The 22156-nt window shown below is 35.9% G+C and overlaps 1 protein-coding gene across 3 annotated transcripts in view; it reads right to left on the reverse strand.

The window, feature by feature from the left end:
* Window positions 1-1751: 1751 nt before the first annotated feature.
* ROCK2 (Rho associated coiled-coil containing protein kinase 2) overlaps window positions 1752-22156 on the reverse strand; it is a 94242-nt gene continuing 73837 nt past the window's right edge. The window contains exons 17-34 of one of the 3 annotated variants that reach the window (XM_085218019.1): window positions 21709-21868; window positions 20470-20630; window positions 18903-19087; window positions 17874-17943; window positions 16425-16528; window positions 16086-16272; window positions 15675-15768; window positions 15453-15547; window positions 14682-14861; window positions 14282-14450; window positions 13738-13914; window positions 11476-11546; window positions 10424-10512; window positions 9778-9856; window positions 9303-9564; window positions 8677-8890; window positions 4400-4509; window positions 1752-3494 (exon numbers count right to left, since the gene is read on the reverse strand). In XM_085218019.1, coding sequence (XP_085074145.1) covers window positions 4413-4509; window positions 8677-8890; window positions 9303-9564; window positions 9778-9856; window positions 10424-10512; window positions 11476-11546; window positions 13738-13914; window positions 14282-14450; window positions 14682-14861; window positions 15453-15547; window positions 15675-15768; window positions 16086-16272; window positions 16425-16528; window positions 17874-17943; window positions 18903-19087; window positions 20470-20630; window positions 21709-21868 — 2394 coding nt within the window. In that variant the 3' untranslated portion in view covers window positions 1752-3494; window positions 4400-4412. The remainder of the gene's footprint in view (window positions 3495-4399; window positions 4510-8676; window positions 8891-9302; window positions 9565-9777; window positions 9857-10423; window positions 10513-11475; window positions 11547-13737; window positions 13915-14281; window positions 14451-14681; window positions 14862-15452; window positions 15548-15674; window positions 15769-16085; window positions 16273-16424; window positions 16529-17873; window positions 17944-18902; window positions 19088-20469; window positions 20631-21708; window positions 21869-22156) is intronic. The other 2 variants (XM_085218017.1, XM_085218018.1) reach the window with 2 other exon arrangements.

Below are 22156 nucleotides of genomic sequence, written 5' to 3' on the forward strand. Positions count from 1 at the left end.
CCAAACATCCAGCATCTTCAAGAGGTGGTAAAAGATCCAGACACCTGCAGTGAAACATCAGTGACTCTATACATTTGCTGACTGTCAAAGTACTTCAGTTTCTGTGTTTCCAAATCCGTGGAAGAACTACGGTTTATATCATGTTTTAGATTCAGCATCAGCCATGGTAAGAAGTGCAGGAAGTTCTGAGTTCTGTTGCATGTATGTTTGGTGCTCGATCTGTTGTCGCTGTAAGGGGCTGAGCTTTTGGCAGGAGCCACTGGAACTATGGAAGTGCAGCACACAACCAGGACAGACATGGAAATCTATTTTCAGGAAGGCCTTTGTGACAGCTGACATGCTGCTCAGATGGGGGCTTCTTGTCCAGCTTCTGTGCTGATGAGCTCCTGGATGGAAACCAAATAGCAACTTCTCTGTGTATGTCTTGAGCTGCCGGCTCCCAGTTTGAGCCTTCCAGAAGGTTAATCTGCAGCTTGGCTGTATACTTGGCTGTGTCTGTATACTCTTGTGAAACAACAGGACTTGCAATAAAATAATTTTCATAGATAAAATCAGCCAGGCCATAAAAACGTTCAATTTCTGCAACAGCCCTGTTACAAAAATAAACCGTATGAAACAGCCAGTCCCTGATATTCTTCTCTCAGTTTTAAATGATTCCTACAAGACAATAGGGAGACACTGCAACCTCCAGGAACTAATATTAATGGGGTCCTTTCAGTCCACAGATCAGCAAATGAAAGCTCTGACACGTGAGAGGGACAGAAAAACTGCTCTGGCTTTTCTGTCCTGAGTACAAAACAAAGGCCATTCACATCATACCATTGGCCAAATGACCTCCACGTTACAGCTCAACATTGCCCACATGTTTGTTCCTTTTGGGACACAACTGCATGTAGGAGAGCTGAGGAATGCTACAGTACTTTCATCCCTAGAGGCACTGGAAACCCAAGAGACCAGGTCTCGAGGTCCCCCTTCTAAGGAGGACTTGCTTTGTGGGAGAGGTCCAACCAGCAAACCTGTGTCCATTTCAGCCCCTATCATTCTACAATAGCTTCTCAATACAGCCTGCTGTATGTGTAGCTAGTAACTATTTCTATAAGTACAGAATGTATAAACTGCAGCTAGTAAATACCTTATGATGTACAGTTCCTAAAATACCAGGCACGACAGGACTGCAGGCATTCACAATAGATGAGGGCAAGACATGCAGAGGAAGTGCAACAGATCCAACCTGGTACAGGATGGGCTGCAAACCAACTCCACAGAGTATGCCCTTCTCCACACGGCCTCTGCTTGGCTTTGCCTTTCCCATATCTGCTGCAGTAGTTGCCTATGTGTTTCAATACTTCAATTAATTACCAGCTTGTCAAGTTCAGGAACTATTTTACCTTACTCAAATAGTTTATTTAAAAATATATATATAATCTCCAATTCAGAAAAGGATAGAACTTCCCACAATGTAACATTTTTTTTATATATAAAATATTTATGCATTCAGTGAATGGAAACAGTTTTACTGTATACATTTTTAATGTTGTACTCTACGCAAATCTGCTTGACCTAAAAATATACCGCACTTCTGTAAATCCAAACAAGCAGGGAAAAAACACTGTAGCTGTGCGTTGGGTTATAATACCTAAAGATAATGATACGAAAGATTTAGGTCTGGATTTAAGAACTCACAAACAATGTTTTACTTTGCGAGTGCATAAATAGAAGACTGAATACATTCTGGCTCTGTTAAGCTGAACTGCAGTTACAAAATGCAAATATATTTATTCATTTTCAGTATTTCAGTGTTTCCAAGTCCACCATTCATGATAGTGTTAAATAAATCATGGTCCTATCCTTCCAAACATTTCAACACTCTTTAAAAAAAAACAAAAACAAACAAACAAAATTTTAAAGTGAAATGTCCTCCTTCATTGAAGTGTTAGATCATATTTTAAATTACTGCACTCCCACACAATAGTTTATATATATATATATATTTTAAATATATATATATATTTATATATATAAAGAGACCAAATAGGAGACTACATTTTTTACTGTCAATATGTTGAACATAGCATACTGCAGTTGTATAAAACATGCATTTTCTGGGATAATGATGAACGCATCATGAATGAATCCACATAAACTCTATTTTTTGTACAACTCCCAAGTAAAAAAAAAAAAAAGTCCAATTAAGTGCCTCTGAGGCCCTTTATTCCCAGCTATCAGTTCTCAAAACACACTACTGAAATATTTATCTATGCCTACAGCTATGTGCTAGAGAACCAGATTTAAAACTTTAAAATACATCTACAGTATGTATTAGTTTTCTTTAAAGTTTGTGACACTTCTTGGGTGTTGTGTTGTGAAATGTAAAAAATAATCACAGATTCTTTTTTTCTTTTCTTCCAGAAATAAACACACGTCTAGGAGAGTATGCAAAAACAAGGCAAAATGAAGTTTTCATAGCACTTAATGAGGGTTAATATAAGTCAATAACTATATTGAGGTTTGTAAGAAGGGCTGGATGAGCAGTTACATGTATAAGCACATGGTCTAGTAAGTCCATTCTTATCAGACATTGTTTTTGTAACCAACACGTCTCCACCCTCAAAACCAGTCGATATACATTCAAAGTAAGTTGACATTGATATACCTACTAGGTGTAAAAATAGTGCACTATTTTTTCTGCCACAAAGCAAAATTGCATCCTAAGAGCTGGTAAACCTTTTTCCTTAAATACAGAGAATGGGCCAAAAAAAAAAAAAAAACTCGAAAAAAAAAAATTAAATTAAGGCAATTAGACAGGTAAAACAGGACTGCCCGTGATGACGCAGCTGAAACTAGCATATACTTTGAACTAGCTGCTGAACACTGACATGCAGCTTTTGATAGACATGTATGAATGATATAAACTTCAACATTATGGCTTTATACAAGTGCATAGTTGCAACTGCAATAAGTAACGGTATCTGATTAATAAGCATAAAAAAATAAAGTGGAAAGATTTTTAAAACCCTCTTGCAGTATTACAGTACAATATATATACACAGTATAATGGTCACTTCTTACAGATGCAGTCTATATCACTACGATGGATCGTCCTCCTGTTCTCGCAGGCATGCTGGTGGCATCTTTATGAAAGCTGAAAAGTCACTTTCTTCAGTTTAAATATTCATTCTCAGTCCTTTTATGAAATGTAGTGTATGTGTCTTGCTGAGAAAGCTTTTGTGGAACAGAATTTAAAAGGTTACCTAACATATCCTTTTACTATTTACCAGCCATTCCTCGTTTGATCAGTCACTTGGGGGAATACAGGAAAACCCTCAGAGATTAGTAATTTATATTGCAGCAAAAATGTAAACCTCTGATATATATAGCACAATCTCTCAGGAAAATATATATTTTTAATATATTTTGGGATATGTTTCAGTCTTGCTGTAACAGGAAGAAAATTATCACCTTGAGTTGCGTCTGCGTTCATGGAAAGCAGTTAGCTGGAAAAGAAGCAGAAAGTTTGGTCAGTACATGCAGTGAATGAATGTGTGACAAAAACACATTTCCTCAGAATCCTCCTTTTGAGATGACCTTATCAGTAAGCTTGGGAAAAAGTCATTCCTCTGCATTCAACAGCATCATAGTACTTAAGTATAGTACAACCTTACGCATTACGAGCCCAAAACAATTAATCCCCCTTGTAATATACGAGGGTAAAGTCCAAGTACATTCACACTGTGTTTTTAAGGTAAGCCATGGGACAAATTAGATCAAGAGCACAGCTGCATCTTTTCTAAAGCAGTCAAAGAAACCGCACCACAGAAGCTGCAAAGCCTGTTTGTTTACATAGTTTTATAACGCGTTGTTAGGTACCCAAAAAGCACAGCACTGCAAAGGAAAGCCAAGTCAAATTCACTTCATAACACAGGTAGAAAAAGCAAAATGCAGAACTGTGATTTCATGTCTGCTAGCCGTGGACGCATCAATTCAGGTTAAAAGCTTAAGAAAAAAATTATTTTGTAAATAGCAATTGTATTTTAGGTAAATTCCAACTGTTACAACCTCCCTTTTAGCCTTCAGTAATTGTTTGCAGAGGTTAGCAGCATTAGCATTACAGATGAACTACTACTCTGACAACAAGAGATACTTTCCTTTGGGGCAGGCAGACATGAATTTTGAACAAAGGTCTAAAATTAGAAAAATAAGAACACTGAAAAGGCAAAAACACCATTTTAATGAAAATGACTCCTCTAAAAAAATTTGACACCACGAAACAGAATCTCATTTTTACTGTGTAAAATCTCAAAATGAGATCTTGTACTTTTCTCTGCTTTGAGAAACAAAATCCAACATAGCATGCTGTATTCAAAGGCAAACAAATCCATTCCTCACTATTTAGATTTACCCCTTATACTTCTTCAGAAATCAAAAACATCGTCATCATCATCATCATCATCAATATCATCAACATCATCAAATGACCAATCCCAGTCTTTAAATGCCAGATCAAGTAATCTGCAACAGGAGGGTTTGATGTTTAACGTGTGTCACACTCCTACAAGAAGCTTCAAAATTCCATTTATTATCACTGTAACTTTTAAAATAACTGTCTTAACATAGATAGGCTCCTTCCTCTGCCTGCTATGGAGTATGAACATTCAATTACTGTTTGGGGAGCCACAAATATTGTATTCAAAGGAGATTAATCACACAAATAATTAAATTCTACAGAACACTTACCGTATTGCTTGTTCTCCCCCAAAATTTCAGTAGGAAAGACCAACGCACACATTTCATAAAATTAGCTTTCTGTTTTGCTGCAGTTCTGTTGACTAACATGCAGCTTTATGCTCACCTACCATCCCTTTCAGATCTATGTCTTTTTAATAAAACTGAGTAATCTGGTTGTTGAATAGAACACCGAATAGAAGTGTCACCTGAGCTCACAAATACAGTGGAATTTTGCCATTTATCCTAAATACAATGAGATCACCCTAGACAGATGTCCTATAGCCCCATTACTTTTACTTAGGCTATGCCAAAAAAGAGGATGTGTCAACTTGTTCTCTATGCATCACTGCCCATGCTCCTACAGAATGGAGAACATATTATTTCAGCAAATGAGTCATTTCACTTATTTTAGGCACTTATGCTGGGATGGGATGAATCATTGTCTAGAGGCATTCATCTTTCTGCTACTATAGAAGGATTTCAGATGAACATCTAAAGTACTAACTCCATAATGGACAGGAAATGAAACTCAATCTGGTCATTTTTCCAGTGAACTCAGGATTGAAGTCAGGATTACATGCCACCTATATGAAGCAGAGATAGAAACCGTACTCTAAAGAAAAGCTTTTTTTTTTTTTTTTTAAATATAACTACAGTGTTTAGTTCAGTTAATTGCATCCTTTAAACAAAGCAGATTTCAGTTTTCAATGGCTTTTCAGCTTTTAAAGTTATTACACTTAAATTAAACTTCCAAACGTCAGCCCAGGCCCTCTGGATTTTTTTGCAGTTAGGTCTTGAAAAACTCCAGCACCTCACTGTGGCCTTCCAGTACTTCAAGGGAAGTCATAAGCAGGAGGGAGAATGACTTTTTACATGGTCTGACTGTGATAGGACTAGGGGGAATGGGAGATTTAGGTTAGGAGAAAATTCGTTGCTCAGAGGGCAGTGAGGCCCTGGCACAGCTGCCCAGAGAGCTGTGGGTGCCCCATCCCCACAGGCACTCAAGGCTGGGTTGGGTGGGTCCTGGGCAGCCTGAGCTGGTGGGGGGCAGCCAGCCCATGGCAGGGGTTGGGTGAGTGGGCTGTGAGGTCCCTTCCAACCCAAGCCATTCTATCATGAGGCCGGAGCCCACCCAGCCCCAATAGCCATCTGTCTCTCCCTGACTGTCGTCACTGGGAAAAAGCCTTTGCTTGTCTCCAGCTGGAATCTCTCCACAGGCCTAGTATGTTTCCCAGAGCAAGCCCTCATCCAGGCTGAGCAAGCCCAGCTTACCCGCCTTCTCTTCACAGGGCAACTACTCCAGCCTTGACCATCCTGGTGGTCTCTGCTGAACTTTCCACAGCTGGTAAAAGTCCTCTTTGAAGTATCTGCAGCAGTATCTCACCACATACTACTGGAGAACAGAGGAGTGAAATCTCTTCCCTAAATCTGTTGCTCACCTCCAGCTTGTCCCCAGCTACTCATTTAGCTGGCAATTAGGTTTTCATTCTCAGTAATCTTCATAATGGAAAATGGAAACCTCATGGAAGACCAGATGTAATTGGTTATAGCCCCAACAATGATTTTTAGGTATGTGGTTTCTAATTAAAAGTATTTACATTCATGCAAATTTCCACAGGTTTGACAAACCTGCATTAAGGCTAGATGACCTCATGGAATTACAATTTTCCACCTGTAACTTCTGAGCTGCCAGGTACATGTGAAAAGGTAATTTGAAAAGTTTAACTACATCCATAAAATTGTTTACACACCAATGTATCCATCCTCCTTCTCCCACCATCATGAAATATGAAATATACAGATAGAAAATATATGGATAGAAGGAAATGAAGAAAAAAAGAATCACCTGCTGAATGGAGGAGGATCACAATAAAAAGAATGGGAAGACTAGGTACTGATATGAAAGCGTTTAGTAAAAAAAAATCATGAAGATTGAAATAAGGATGGTGTAACAAGAAAAATTTCTTTCTGAGCAATTAAGGATAGCTATGGAAAAAGAATCAGAATTTATTAAATACCTTTTATATGTCAGTAATAAGAAACAGAATAATGCTAACCAACCAGAATATAAAAATACAGAAGCATAGTTTTACTTGTCCTTCAGGTTGCCATGAATAATGTTTCATTGATTTGTGCTTCAATCCAATTACTGCTATTTTGGCTAGTTTTACACTAAGAATCCCTTCAATAATCATTCCCTAAAACGGAATAATTAAATTTTTCACTTTCGTGGATAGAATTAAAAAAAAAGAAATCATTTAAAATTCAAATTATAAGGTCAGACTTTCTTTTTAAGTATGTGAAGTAAATAATCAAAGATCTGATAACACAGAAATTAGGAGGAAAGTTATGTTGCTTTGAGTCCTTTCACTATGCATTACCATACATTAAATTCTACTTCACTTTTTTTTAAATATCCAAATCTTCCTACATAGAGCTGTTTTGTGATTACAATAGCATCACAATACAGTGGAGCATGATTACACTGCATTCCCCATTGCAATTCTGGTGACTCACCTAACCCTGTTTTCAAGCAGCCAGCTCAGATATTGGTGATAGTCTGATCACAGAAACAAGACCAAAACTATCACTCCCAAGTTATCTCTCAAAGGTGCAAAGGTGAAAAACAGTAACAATAATAAAAAATAAGCCTTTGTTGAACAGTCCATTGCTGTTGTTATATGGCAACAAAGAAAAGAAAGGCAGATAGATCAAAATTTACACAGGGTGTCAAAAACTGGAAATTAATACAACCAAGTATTAACTTCATAATCTTAACTGTTCTTTCCTCTTTAACAAACCCAGCAGTATTCTAGGCGATGAAAACAGCAAACTGAAAAAGTCCAGAATACTGTGCAATCACTTAAATGCTACACCTGCTAAATGTTATCACTTCTATGGCTACAGCATAGGATTTTGCTCCTTAAAACTAATCCAATAATAGAACACTGTTTTTTATGGACATTTATTTCCCACGTGAGAGGAACATGACGATAAGACTACTCTTTTAGGAAACATGAGACATGAGCATGAGTATTTCTGGGCTGAGAAAGGAGCTGAAACCAGCTCTCCCACCCTTTGGCAAGTGTTTTAGGTATTTGACCAAATGGTGACCATCACTTCACGTCTACGTGCTCTCTTTCAAAAAGAATGAGTGACATTCAGACAGATGTCTACCAGTGCAGAAAATGGCACCACACTGTAGAACCTGCATGGGCATAGATGCAAAAGAGAGATTCATCTGAATAACTTTTTGCTGTATGTGTTGAAGAGCGCTCTATGCTCACTTTCTACTTTCTCCTTTTTATTAGGATAACACAAATTCAATCTTACAAACAACTCTTCCTATGTATGACTCCATAAGCAGAGTTAGACACAGATACATACATTTGGTCAGATGAATCAAACTCTAACACAAAAATTCTCAGTGATGTTTCTAACATTAGAATGGGGCAGGAATTCAAACACATTCCTTCAAACCACCCAGCAAGAAAGAAAAGACATGCATTCTTTTGCTATGCGTAAGCTCTTCTAGATTGCCTTTTGAAGGCGCCCAGTTCTCTCCAAGGTTCATTAGAATGACAAGTACTTAATGTCATAGCTTAACTTTTAATCAGATACAGTTTTGTATCCTTAAAAACCTCAAAACCCTCTTAAATGACTTCACATATCTAAGCCTCATTTTCCCTACCAGCTTCTAGTTCACAGGAACAGTAGTAATATACGCTATCAGTAATGGTAGGCTAAATAAAAGATAGTGCAATGTCCTTTGAACGAGTAAACAAACATAATGATGGTTCTTATTACTTAAATGAGGTTTACAGAAGATGACATACTAGATTACGTATCAGTGGTTCCCAACATTGTTGTCAACCACTGATATCAACATATATCACATTAATTACAGTAAAATGTTTTGAACAATAAAATATATAGCAGCTCTTGTGTTACCTTGGTTTGTTTGGAGGAAGCTGTCGACTTGGTCGTCTGATGGACTGGTTTGGCTGTACCTTCATAGAAGTTCTGGGAGAAGATCTAGCAAAGGGGTCTGGTGCTGGAGGTTTCTTGGGTATTTTTTTTACCAGTCGGCTCACCCATTTTTGCTGTTCTTCTGTAGAATTAGCTAACAGTAGTAGATTCTTCGCCGTTGAAATATCGTAATACACTGTAGTAAGAGTTTTTCAAATAAAAATTAGTATTAATTGTTGTTTTTCTAAAAATGTTCCCCACATCAAAAATTTCACTAAATATCATCCATTTCCTAAAACCCACTATCACTTCACTCAGCAATGCTGCACAACAGTGTAAGCAGTCTTACAACAACCATGCTCTACCATGCTTTCTTGTGTGATGCTGACAACACAGCAGGTATGAACCTATCCACCCATATGGTGTTCATTCACAACAGTGAGCTGATCCTCTTGTAGACACCTTCAGAAAATTTGACAGCTACATACCCATTGAAGAAAAACCTACCTCTTTAAGTTTAGTTGATGTCACAGACTAGGATCCTGTGATATATTAGCATGCCTTGCGACTCCAGCAACTATACGCATATTCAAATATCTGCTAATTACCTTTGCAAGGTGCTATAATCTCTTCTTTTTTATCCATATGATCTTTGTGACATTTGATATGGCAACGGCGACATTCTAGAGCAGGAGGAGGTTTAAACATATGCCAAAGAGGCTTCATACAAGCTTCACAATTGGTTGGAAAGTGATAAAGAGTAGGTATAAACTCATGTCCTTTGTGACAAATATAATTTGACTTCTCTCCCATAGGCTCCACTGGAAATTCCTGCTCCTTTTTGCTCTCTCCTTCATTAGCATATAGAATCTAGAATTAAAGCAAAATAATCTCATTATTTCTTTATTACAAACACATATTCAGAATAATTCCTGAATTAGAAAAACCAAAGAATAACACTAGAATGAATATTTTCAACAATTTTGTAGTAAAAGCTTCCATTAGACAAAGTTAGAGGAATATGTTTGAAAATATGATATGCAATGTTTGTTACACTATAAACATGAATTTATTATCGAATACCTGGAATATCCTTGGAATTTCCTTGGCATCTGCTCTGTACACATCAGTCTGGGTGACTGGTCGGACATGGAATAGTTTGCTGTAAGAAATTATTTCAATAAATACAAAAATTAATGTTATCAATATACAATCAATAATCCTGTCTTTCAGTCCTGCACATGGATTTCCAAGCCCTAAATAAACACAAGTCACAAATATACAGCTGTAGTTATGAAAAAAATGATAGCAATGAAAAGGTGACTTTAGTGATTGCTGGGAGCTTTCTAACACAATCCTCTGCTCAGACTCCAACCTTCAAATAGCCAAAATCTGTATTTGTTAAGGAAATAAATTAATTATATAACCCACTTATAAGCATGCGTTGTAGTGAAAATGTACGAACACTGAAAACTATAGCCTCTCAGGTACAGATTTCTTAACATTTCTTGCTACACTGTGTTTATGAGATATGTCTAGCTTAGTTGGTGGAAGCAGTTCCCTTATGCCAGTTCAGCGTTCTATGTTGGCTAACAAACATCTAAACAGAGCTAACTGCAAAAGTACACTCCAACTGGCACTGTGCTCCAAGATCAGATCTTTCTAAAAGGCCTTTCTGACAAAATCCACCTGCAAATCAGAGGAAGCACTCTTGTGTGATAATACTCACTCTATGTCTAATACCATATAGGGATTGGATTGTTCTTTATCTTGTTCGCTGTCATAGAACAGGATCTTCTTACTGCTTACAATTACATACTGTTAGGATGCAGAAAAGGATAAAACACACATTATAATCCAACTCATCACATCAGAGATGTCACAGCAATATTTTTCTAGTTTTATTAAACGGTAGCTAAAAGCATAATAGTAGTACTGTATCTTGACTCCATACTTTGTCAGTAAATTCACTGCACTGTGAAATTTTACTACCTGATGCATTACTTTACATTGTCACATTAGTTGGTACTTAAACAAATGTAAGCATCTGTGAGGAGATCAAAATGAAAGTAAGGGAGAGATTAACTCAAAAACTTTTAGTTTCTAATTTACAAATTTAATTTTCTCTCAGAGCAACAATAATTATTGTCTTAGGATGCCTATTTTACATGTGCAGCTCACAACTAATAGGCATCACACTCACAAAGATCAGAAAATCAGGTACCCATAAGACTTCAAATTTCTAGAACTTTATCCAGAATGAACAGTTTGACAGAGCAAACTGATATAAAACTGCATAGGTTACTCTTTGGGTAAAGAACACCAAAAAGGCTGCTGAAAAGCAATCAGCAAGTGAGGATTGCACAGAGTAGATGCACAGTCGTTAGTTTTCTCTCTTAAACAAGGAATTTGTGAAAAGCATGTTCCCAGTCTATAATGAGTTCTAGCTACATAATGCTGTTAAGAACATACATATGTCTGAAGACTGTAAGCAGCTGTTTTCAACTCTGGTAGGACAAAAAAATGCCTTAACAGAATTACACGTTCAGAGAATGGCTTAGGTTGGAAAGGACTTCTGAAATTCATCTGGTCCAACTCCTGGAACTCTCAGACATAGCTATATAAGCTACTATACTTTTATACTATACATTTAAGTAATTACAAGAATATGTATTGAACAATGTGAAAGCGCTGAAAATCTGCAGTGAAAATAAAATCCAAACTACACATGGAACAATAAAGAGATTTTAAAAAGAAAATTGTTGTATTATTATTGTTTACCTTTTTAACCCAACCAAATTTTTTAGTGTTATTTCGAACAGGTAGCGATAACCAGCCTTCCAATCTTGATTCTGGAAGAACAAAACAAAACAAAACAAAACATACAATGAAGAACATAAGTATTCACAAAACATTCTTTTTGAGCCTACTGTGCATTTAAAAATATGTACTGAAGATCAATAAAAGTGTAACAGAGCAAAGCTGAGAACATATAACATCTTGCAGAGTTTATCACAGTAAATTTTCAGAAATCAATTGTGTATTCCCCCCCAGTAACAAACAATGTGATTACAATAAACTAGCAGGTATGAGGAAGAAGGGGAAGAGCAAACTTGCAGTGATACCACACACATTCCCTTAATCATTATTACTGTTATTTCTGAAGACTTTTTAAAAAGTCTGTCAACCTTTAAGACTTAGAAGAATGTTGTCTAAAGATATTAGTAGGCCACACAACATTCAGTTATATATAAAAGACACAACAGAGCAAAGTACCACCACTAATAAACCTATAAATAAACCTCTCTACTCGGAGTAAAAATTCAGAAGTTTTATATTCTAATTCATATCTTTTTTTTTTTTTCACTATGAATTTCTCCATATTTCTAATTGTGCGTAAATCTCCTAGAATTTCTATTCCAAAGTAAGTAATTTTTGTCTAAGCCCTAGGCCTTGCCTAAATTCAACTGCCCTTTCTTGTGATATTTAATACTACGCATCACAACAGTCAGATGCCCCATCCCTGGAGGCATTCGAGGCCAGGCTGGATGTGGCTCTGGGCAGCCTGGTCTGGTGGCTGGGGACCCTGCATATAGCAGGGGGGTTGAAACTAGATGATCATTGTGGTCCTGTTCAACCCAGGCCATCCTGTGATTCTATATTCTACGATACGGTATGATTCTGACATCTGTCTACAGCATTATCTCCTCTGCTGTTGTTTGATGTACACATTTCAGTAGTAACCAAAAGCCTGTCAGGTTAAATTCCCTGGCAAATCAAACTTCCCATGCGCTCGGTAACACGTAGTATCTTGTAGTCTTTGACACTATTTTTCACAGTACCCCTATATATAAAAGTTTCTATCCAGTGTGGGAAGGAATTTTCCCCTTCCCTCTATGAGTTAAAAATTCTGAAGCCATTAATATTGACAACTATTAAACCATTAAAGAACATTAAAGAAAAGCTATTTTCTTTCTCAAGAGGTGGCATTGGCAGACTTGTGCTCACATTTAATGTATGGTTAACAAACAACGATCAGATATTCGTAGAATTTCTGTTATGTCTACAGAGACTCGAAGAATATTCCAAAATTTTCACAGTACGTTTGTAAGAACCAGGAAGAAATAAAACCCCACAACATCCTATCTCCAATCTGCTGTTAGAAAATAGTCCTAGTTTAGACATGACTGTACTTTAGAACAAAATAAAACCATGCACATACCACAGCAACAGCTAAAAAGGAAAAATTATATAAATACTTAGTGATTCTTTTAGCAGAGAATGAAATAAGCAGAAGACAGGCATTATGCTTTACTCTAGTTTGAGGAAATAATGTCAGTACTTCAAAACAAGTTCTGCCATTGATTGAAAGACATTCACAACTTAGAAGTGCCCCATGTAAAATACAGAAATATGAATGTAATTAGAAAATCCCATCTCTGACATTAACACCAGGCAGAAATGTTATTCAAGACAGTGTAGTCATATAGAAAGAGTACAGAACTAATAAAACTAAGTTCTGTTTTACCAGAGCCGTATAATTTCATTATATTCTTTATGCATCAGGAAAAACAAATTTAAATAAATTTTGTTTGCCTTACCAAAAAAGAATTGAATATAAGATTCAATGTAAGGGAAAAAAAAAGAGTTAACATTCAGAAGACTGAATTTCTAGGACCAAGCGATGTATATTTAGAGTGTGAGGGTTGACATATCTCAACACTTCACTGAAACACAAAGATTTGACTTTCTGGTATCTTAGGGTCATGCAGATAGCTGAAGATACTGGGCAAAGTCATCCTTAAGATCAAGACAATAAGGAATAAGGATTTATTCAATGCTTTAATAAAAATAGTGTTTTATAAATGGCATTGAGCATCTATAAACATTTAGATAAAAGAAGCCAATTGCTTCATGTAAATTTTACATGTAATTACATTGCTTACTGCCATTTTTTTAAAGTAATGTATTAGTAAATGTTAGTTTTGAAATAAAAAAAAGGGAGCAATAAAGACAACACCGAGCACATCTCAGGGATGTCACCTGTGCTATCAACTTCTGTAGGGCTGTGAGAACAAGACATAGGTTCTTCTTCTGAGTCAGAATCAGAATCGAGAAGCATGCGAGAACTGGAAGGCTTAGTGGCAATACTGACAGAGGTGGAAGAGTGCTTGTAGGTAAAAGACATGGATTCCATAGTGTGGGATTGAGTGATATGGACTAAACATAAAGAATAAAGGAGGAAAAAGGTAGAAAAGAAGTCAAAACAGAGTCCCTAAAAAGATTATTAGTTTTAATCACATAACATAATAATTGCAAATAGACTTGTATAATAAGATGAAAAAAGGATTAGTTTCAATGTCAGACAATACCGTTTTTTAAAGAAACATCTTTAAATAAATTTAAGAATGAAGTATGATTACCAATAGAAGTAGTTAGTGCATGGATAGTGAACTCTATCAAAGCATTGGTCAGTGATAGAAACACATTAAGATAAAAAGCCCCAGAAATATCAAATACTTCAGTTTCCATGGTAAAACAGATAAAAAAAACAATTCAAGTAGAAATATTAATATGAATAACATACCAGGGAATCCATCATCTGCCTCAGCATCTCCAGGTCCGCTGCCTATGCTACTGTTGTCTAGACCAATGTGTAATGACTGTAGCTGTGACCGAAGCTGTTCAATGTCACTGTCTTTGCTGTCCAGAGTCATCTGGAGTTCAATTCGTATCTGACTCTCTTCTGCTATTTGCTGTAAGGATAAAAATAAAGATTTCCTATTGTCAGGATACTCTGCTACTCAAAGAAAATTTGAATTTAAAATTATGGAGGTTTTGCAGTCAGTCTCAATACATGTTCTGCATCTTTCTTCCAATTGAGGAAATTCAGGAATAAAGACTGTATACACTACCTTACAAGACCAAACAATTTCACTAAACATTACAGAAAATGTTATCAGTGCTTATACTTAAGAGGATCTTACTGCCTGCATTTCATTAATTTCTTTCTGATATTTGATCATCATTTGTGTTAACTTCTCTCGTTCAGATTTCAGTTCCATATGCAGTTTCCTATTTTCCTTTTCCTTCCGCCGTACGTCGGTGTCAGCTCCACGTTTGACTGGACCCTTCCGATTCATGATCTCAGCCAATTTATTCACAGCCTTCACATGAAGGAAACAGAAGCAAAAAACAAACAAATAAATACAGAGCTATGCTGCAAAGAAATAGTCTTCTCCACTATCTGTGATCAAGCATTCTTAATCTGTGAACTATGATATCTGCATATCTGGTAGTAGAAAGTTACTTGCATTAATCAAAACTGAATAAAGGTAATGCTGCCATTTTCACTTTAAAGAAATGTTTCTTTAGAAGACTTCTACTCATGTAAATGCTCTTCAGTTTCAATTAGCTAGTGGATTTAAATGCCACTTACTGTTTAAAAACATCTGATACGAAAATCAGAATTAACATTTTATGGTAATTACAGAGGAATATAAATCAAGTGAAAAATTCATTTGACTGAAATCAAGACTTATGTTGGTGGACTGCATGAAGATTAGGACTTTCTCTGCAATAATTGATGAGGATGCAATTTCACTACACTGGAAGTGTACTTAGCAGAGGCAAAAAAAGATAAATTTGACATATTTTACTTCATCAGGAAAAGAATGAACTGTTAAGTTTTTTAGTAAAAATATGAATACTTCATTATTAAATCACGGACACTTATCTCTTCAGATATATTTGCTTACCTGGGTTTTCAGTGTTCTTTCATTCAACAGTTGTTTTTCAAACTGTGCTTTAATATTTCCTATATTTGCTTCTTCTTCTTTTAACTTCGCAATTTCTGTAACAAGGTAATTTAAACAAACAAATAAAAAGATATAAATGAAAGCACATTACAAAAGAAAATAGTATTTTTAGAAACAAAACTATAGGCATAATGAATTGTATTTGATTCAGAGAATACATACGTTCTTGTTCCTCCTTCAGTTTATTGTTTAGTTCTTCTTTCTCATTAGCAAGATTAGCCACGTCGCTTGTTAGCGTTCTATTTGCTTCCTCCAACTACAAACAGAAAGTATATGTGACCATGTATCTAAAAATGAATGACATATGAAAACTCTACAGCATAGAAGGAAATGTTTCAGACAGAAACCAGAACAAGTGTAAGATGACTAGCACAGGGACACAGAAGAGATACAGGGAAGAAACAGGGTACAAGATATATATATATATATTGAATTAACTAGTTAATTCAAAGAAAGTAAATAGTTAAATGCATAACACATTTAAGTATGCTAAACAACAATGGATAATTCAAACTGCAAATGAAACTCATGCTCATGTACACTCCTACCAAAATACTGATGTATATTACTCACAGAGGCTATGGTGGCATCCTTCTCAGTAAGCTCCTGTTTATGCCGAGCCATCATTTCTTTAATCTCCAGTTCTTTCATGATCTTCTCTTTTTCCAAATCAGAGTACTGTTCTTCAGCAATGGAACGTGCAAGTTGTTCTGAATCTGCTTTTGTCAAAGTGATTTCTAGCTGTGCTGCCAAGGAATCTCTGCGAATTATTGATATACTGTTAACTCAAAAAATAGGAGGTTACTTAAAACAAAACAAACAACAAAGCAAAACAAAATAAACCACCAAACCCACTTGAACAAAAATAAGAGAAAGTTATCCTGATCTATATATTAACAGTACAACCAGTACCTCTCATCCTGTAACTCTTGTATCTTTTGCTGCATCTCTTTGCTAAGTTTGGTCTTTTCCTCACATTCTTCTTTAAGTTCTCGAACTTGTGTCTTATACAGAGTCTATAGAGAATTTGAAGTAAAAAAGAAAAGGATGTGACTTACATAATCTAGCTTGAAGGTACACAAAAACTGATACAAGATGATATGGTATGCTGTTCTTTAACCATATGCTCAGTTCAAGCATAACCGTCCAAAGCTTCCTCTACATTTAAGTGAAGGTCATCGAAGGTCATAATTTCCAAATATTATTTGCTTTATTTTTTGTTGTTGCTATTTGCCTGGTGCTCCCTTGTTTTTTTTAAACAACAACAAAATAAACCCACTCTCCCTGCCCTCCACCCCCCCAAAAAAAAAATCCTGTGTATTTTGATCAGGTAGATGAGTGAGATCTAATTTATACATTTGTAAGCATACTGTGTATAAGACTGGCAAACTGAATTTTCTTTTCTCTACTATTTTAAAACCTTGTCAGAAATAGATTAGGTAGAACTTGGATTTTAACCATACAATTGCATGGTAACAATATGAGAGCCCAAGAGGAAGAAGACAAAGGAGGAAGAGAAAAATAGATTAGGGAATACAAACCTCGAGCTATACAGGAAATTAAAGAAAAATTACACTGCTCTGTACACTAAGAATGGCTGACTGACAGATAATTGCCAGTGGATTTAGTGCAAGGCTTTCATGATGAAGTCTCTCAGGATTCTCTCTCTGGTCCATCCAGAGCAATCAGCTGACTTGAACGTTCCCTTTTCTCTTCTTGTTTGACATGTGCAGTTTTTGACGAGCTACTCATCCTCCTTACTGATATAAAGACCAAGACCAAAATATGAGTTTCCTTAAATTCTCAAGCAAGACCCTTGGCCTTTTGTTTTAGTATGATTGGCTGTGCACTATTAATTTAACTCTTATATGTTAGTGATTATTTCTAACAACAATCCCTATTTACTGTGCCTATTACACTGAAGCAAAATCTCTCAATGGGTCTTTGCAGAGTTTGGTTATTATGCAATAACTTTCTTCTAAGCCTTAAATGCATACGTTTGGTAATGCCATGATTGTTTCAATACAGCTTCAACGCTGCCTGGACCAGATCCTGAATCCAAAAGTCTTGAAATGTCCAGAAAATTATTCACATTATGGAATGAGCTGCTCAACTTCTTCCTTCCCTTAACCTGTGCTTGGGATGCCCTTCCAAAGCTGGTACATTTCTTAATATGAACTCTTTCTGAACGCTTAGAGATCAAGAGCAAGGAGTGGTAACAGGGCTGTAGTCAAGAATGAACGCAGACCCAGGAATAAGAATTAACTGTAAATTAGAAGGATGAAGTGCTTCATGGCTGAGAGAAAAAATAATGTTATACGTAAACAGATTGGTATAAAAGTAATGAAGCATAAAACATACCGAGAAATACTGTTCAGCTTCAAGTTGGTCTTGAAGCTCTTTCATTTGTCCATCTGCATCCTGACGTTCTCTAGAAAGTAATAAAATACATCGAAGAAAAGATATGAAGATTCCAAACAAGAAAACAGAAATGGTTGCATTCACATTATTTATATTCTGCAGTTCAACCTGAGTCTTTGTTAGTTTAATACAGCTAGCATACTAGCTACAACAGTGTCACTGATAAAGCAAACAGCCACTGACAGAATGTTATTTCCATGTAAAACATCACTGATCTGACAGATTGTTTTGGGTTTCTTGTTTGCTAGAGAACAGTCTCTGAGAAATTCTGTTTTCTTCGTCAAGAATCGTTTCTTGAATTCACCTATTAAAATAACTCAGAAAGTCACTCAGTCACATTAAAAAAGATGAATAAAGTAGCAGAAAAGATTTCCACCATTATTTTGTTATGGCAATTGCCACATTCAGTTTTCTACGTGATTAACTGCATCTTGATTGAAGAAAAGATGAAGCAAAACATAAACCTTCAGAAGTCATAGAAGAGCAAAGTTACACATGATCTACACGCTAAACTTGTTTGTTTTTTTCAGTCACAATAATGTTCTTTGTGTACTTTTTTAAATAGTTATTATTAATCAAATTATTCATTGTAAGAACCTGAAGAATTGCTAGGATTTAACACAATCCCTGCCTATCTGAAGCCTAGCAGGTTGACCTTTAATACAGGATATTTCCATTGCTTACACTTCTCAGCTCTGTATTAGCATTACCGGCCAACTCTGATAAGCTCTCTTAGACTGTCAATATTTTTTTGCAATAAATCAATTTACCAAAGCATTCTGCTAAATCCATGGTTCTTAACTCCTCCAATTATTCTGTTCTCCCCACCTCCCCATTTTCTTTTACACTTTCTTCTCTTATTTTAGGTTTTCAGCACAAATCTTCAAGATCCATGTGGCTCTTGGCTTTTACAAAAACTACAAATCAGCAATATTTCAAAAAAAAGTAAAATAGAGCAACTCTGCTTACTTGCGGAGTTCATTATTTTGTTTCTCCAGACTTAATTTGATTTCCTGAAGATGGTTATTCTCCTGTTTTAGCTGCTTCTCTGACATTTTTAAGGTGTTGACCTGTTGTGTTTGCATCTTGAGGTCATTTTGAGTGAGACAACGCTTTTGTGTTTCTTGCTCTATTTTTAAAGTCAGGTTTTTAACCTACAAAATTAACAGAAACATGAGGGTTATGAATCTACATAGGGAAGTAACATGCAAACAGTGTTTCTTATTGACACTTCCTATATAATTTGCTCCAAATGTAATGCCTCCTATTTATTTCCAAAGAAAGTACAGAAAGTGAGAGGAAAATCACACTATACAATCAATTCTCAGCTACTACTTTTCAACATCACCACCACCATTAGCTATGAATTTTTACCAGTGATGAACAAGAGCCTGCATACTATACTGATAAAAATCTGCACTAGTGGAGGTGACTGACTGTTTCACAGCTGCTACAATGGCACTGTTTCTAGGAAAATGCTACACATGCTGTCCATCTTTCATCGGCCCAAACAGATGTAAGTCAGAACATGTCAAATCTGGACTACATACAGTGTGTGTGTGGTGAGACAGTACAGCTAAGACTGGCAGTGTGTTCCATGGTCTTCAAACTGGTATGGAGCCTGGAGTTATCATGTTGCAGGAGAAAGATTGTCTTCTCTGACCTGACTGTAAGTTCGAGCTGTCAGCTTAGTCAATGTTGCAATGTTAAGGCCAAAAGTGATGGTTTGTCTGTGTTCGAAGAAGTCCAGAAGTATCACTGCTTTCCTATCTCAAAAGACAGGGCATGTCAGTTTACTCACTGAGGGCTGCATCTTGAGCTTTTTTTTCTATGAGGAATTCACATGTTGCCTCACCATGGACTGTTGTTTTGACTCACTTGTAGCATAACATCACATCTCATCACTGGTAATGATGTGATCCAGGAAGCTCTCACCTTTGGCCTTGTATTGGTTTAATAGGATTTGACAAAGTTGCACACAGTGTTCCTTCAGTATTAGTGAATGTCAATGGGTGCATTTTTTTCTGCATGGAGGAATTCAGTGAACCTTCGCTTCATAAGCACTTCCATGACAGGTGGCATTTTGTCAGACTGCACCTATGCTGCCATCTGTCACATGGCAGAAATGTTCAACCTTTACTGCTATACCACCAACATCCATCTATGACATTGTGGGCCAACATAGTAAAATAGGAGGCATTACTTTTGGAGCGATCCTCATACATTATTGTACAACATTCACACATTGTTTAATAGATAAATCTGAATAACATTATTAGTTCACAATAAATAACCTAGTCTTTCTATGTGTCAATTTCTTAGCATTTTACATTCCAGAATAAAAACTTTGATATCAGTAATGCTGGAGAATGAAACCACTCTGTAAAGTTGACTTTTTAAAGCTCCAAATACAAAGAAGTAAGAATTACTGCCATTTACATTCACAAACACCCTAAATATGGCTATAACAAAAGGAAAACACAAAGACATTTAAAGCTAACTTCCATTTAAGACTTCTTTTGTCACTGTTACATACATCTTCATTTAGTTTATCCTTTTGCCTAAGGAGTTCATTTATTTTCTGCTGTGATTGTTTGAGATCACAATCCAACATGGAGCGCTGCTTTTCAGCTTCTAACAACCGATTTTCCACTTTTTGCTTCAAAGCTCTCTCTTCCAAAAGTTTCTTCTCCATTTCTGTGAAGAAAGAGATTTAAGGTCAGCCTGCAAATGAGTCAGTGTAAAACAGGGAGTTTAAAGGGGTGAGGGAGGTGAGGAAGAACATCTACCCACACTAACTAATGGTTGTCAGTTATGACAGAGACTGCTGAAAAGTGGTTCATTAAATTTTTCACAGTAAACTGTGAAAAAGCATCCCAGAGGATTCTTTGCACACATTTCTGCCTGAGAACTATTACTTACGCTTGAGTTTCAATATAAATTCCAGTTTATTTTCAATGCATTTGAGAGGGATAAAAGAGTGGCTTTCCTCTTAAAAAAATATTTTCTACCTATAGATCAAGTATTGCTTTGACTGTGATAATCTGAAATCAATTAAAGAATTCAAGCTGTTGAGAAAACTGATGGACCAAGTGACTCATATGATACATCTGAATCATTTTGCTTTTTTGGAACATCTGCAAGCTCAACATTTTTGTTAATGTTCTGCATTTGGAAGGATAAGATCCATAGGTTATTCTTTAAGCACTTGGAATAAACATAAGCAATTTAATTCAAAAATAAGAACTATCTTCTGGAATCATCTGCTAATTATCCCTCTCTCTAGAACATTTTAATTGTTAGGAGATACACCAGAATATGCATAGTGACTACGGAAGCCTAACAAAGGCTTTACTATGTCTAACAATATCTAGTGATCTATTTAAATTTTTAAGCTGTTAACATATATTTTATTTAGAAAGAGATTTAACAACACTGACAAAGGACACAGATAATCTTCTGAATATCTTTCCAACAGTTTTAATAATATAAATTTAATAATACCCTAGCTCAGAATACCGTAGCACAGAAAATGGATTAGTGATGTTGGCAACAGAAATTCTGTTGTACTCAAAGAGACTAAAGCTGCCTGCCTTAAACCTAGAAGAACAATAACAGGAGGATTACAACTGATTTACAAAGCTAATTATATTTTAAAAAGAAGAGGGGAATAGAGAAAACGTAACTATGTTTAAACTTCTACTATCATTAAAAAATTCTATTATCTACCCTCAATAATTTATGCTTAAGTTTAACTGTGATGTCCAATACATACCTTTCATGGCTTCAGATTTTGCCTCCTCTATAGATTCATAAATCTTATTTTTGTCTGCCAATCGCGCTTTTGTGGCTTTGTGTTCAGCTTCCTCTTGCTCAAGATTTTGCTGCATAACTTTGAATTTGTATGTCATATCTATTTCCATGTTGCTCTTTTCCTGTTAAACAAGAAAAGGGCATTAAAATAAAATATTAAATATGTCAGGTTAGATACAAAATTTCAGACAACAGTAATATGCTGCTTGGAAGTATGCAGAAGACACAGCACAGATCCTAAGGTCATAGAAATTCATTTCTACTACCCATAGAAAAGCATTGATAAAATGCTGTAGAAGTATGCAATGCAATTCCCAGTTGCAAAATATTATAGAATTTATTCTAAAAAATATTAGCAATACCTTTTTTTTTTTTTTTTTTTTAAATAATTTCTGGCAATACTGAGAGTT

The sequence above is a fragment of the Meleagris gallopavo genome, chromosome 2, assembly GCF_905368555.1.
Source record: "Meleagris gallopavo chromosome 2, MGAL_WU_HG_1.1, whole genome shotgun sequence".
NCBI lineage: Eukaryota > Metazoa > Chordata > Aves > Galliformes > Phasianidae > Meleagris > Meleagris gallopavo.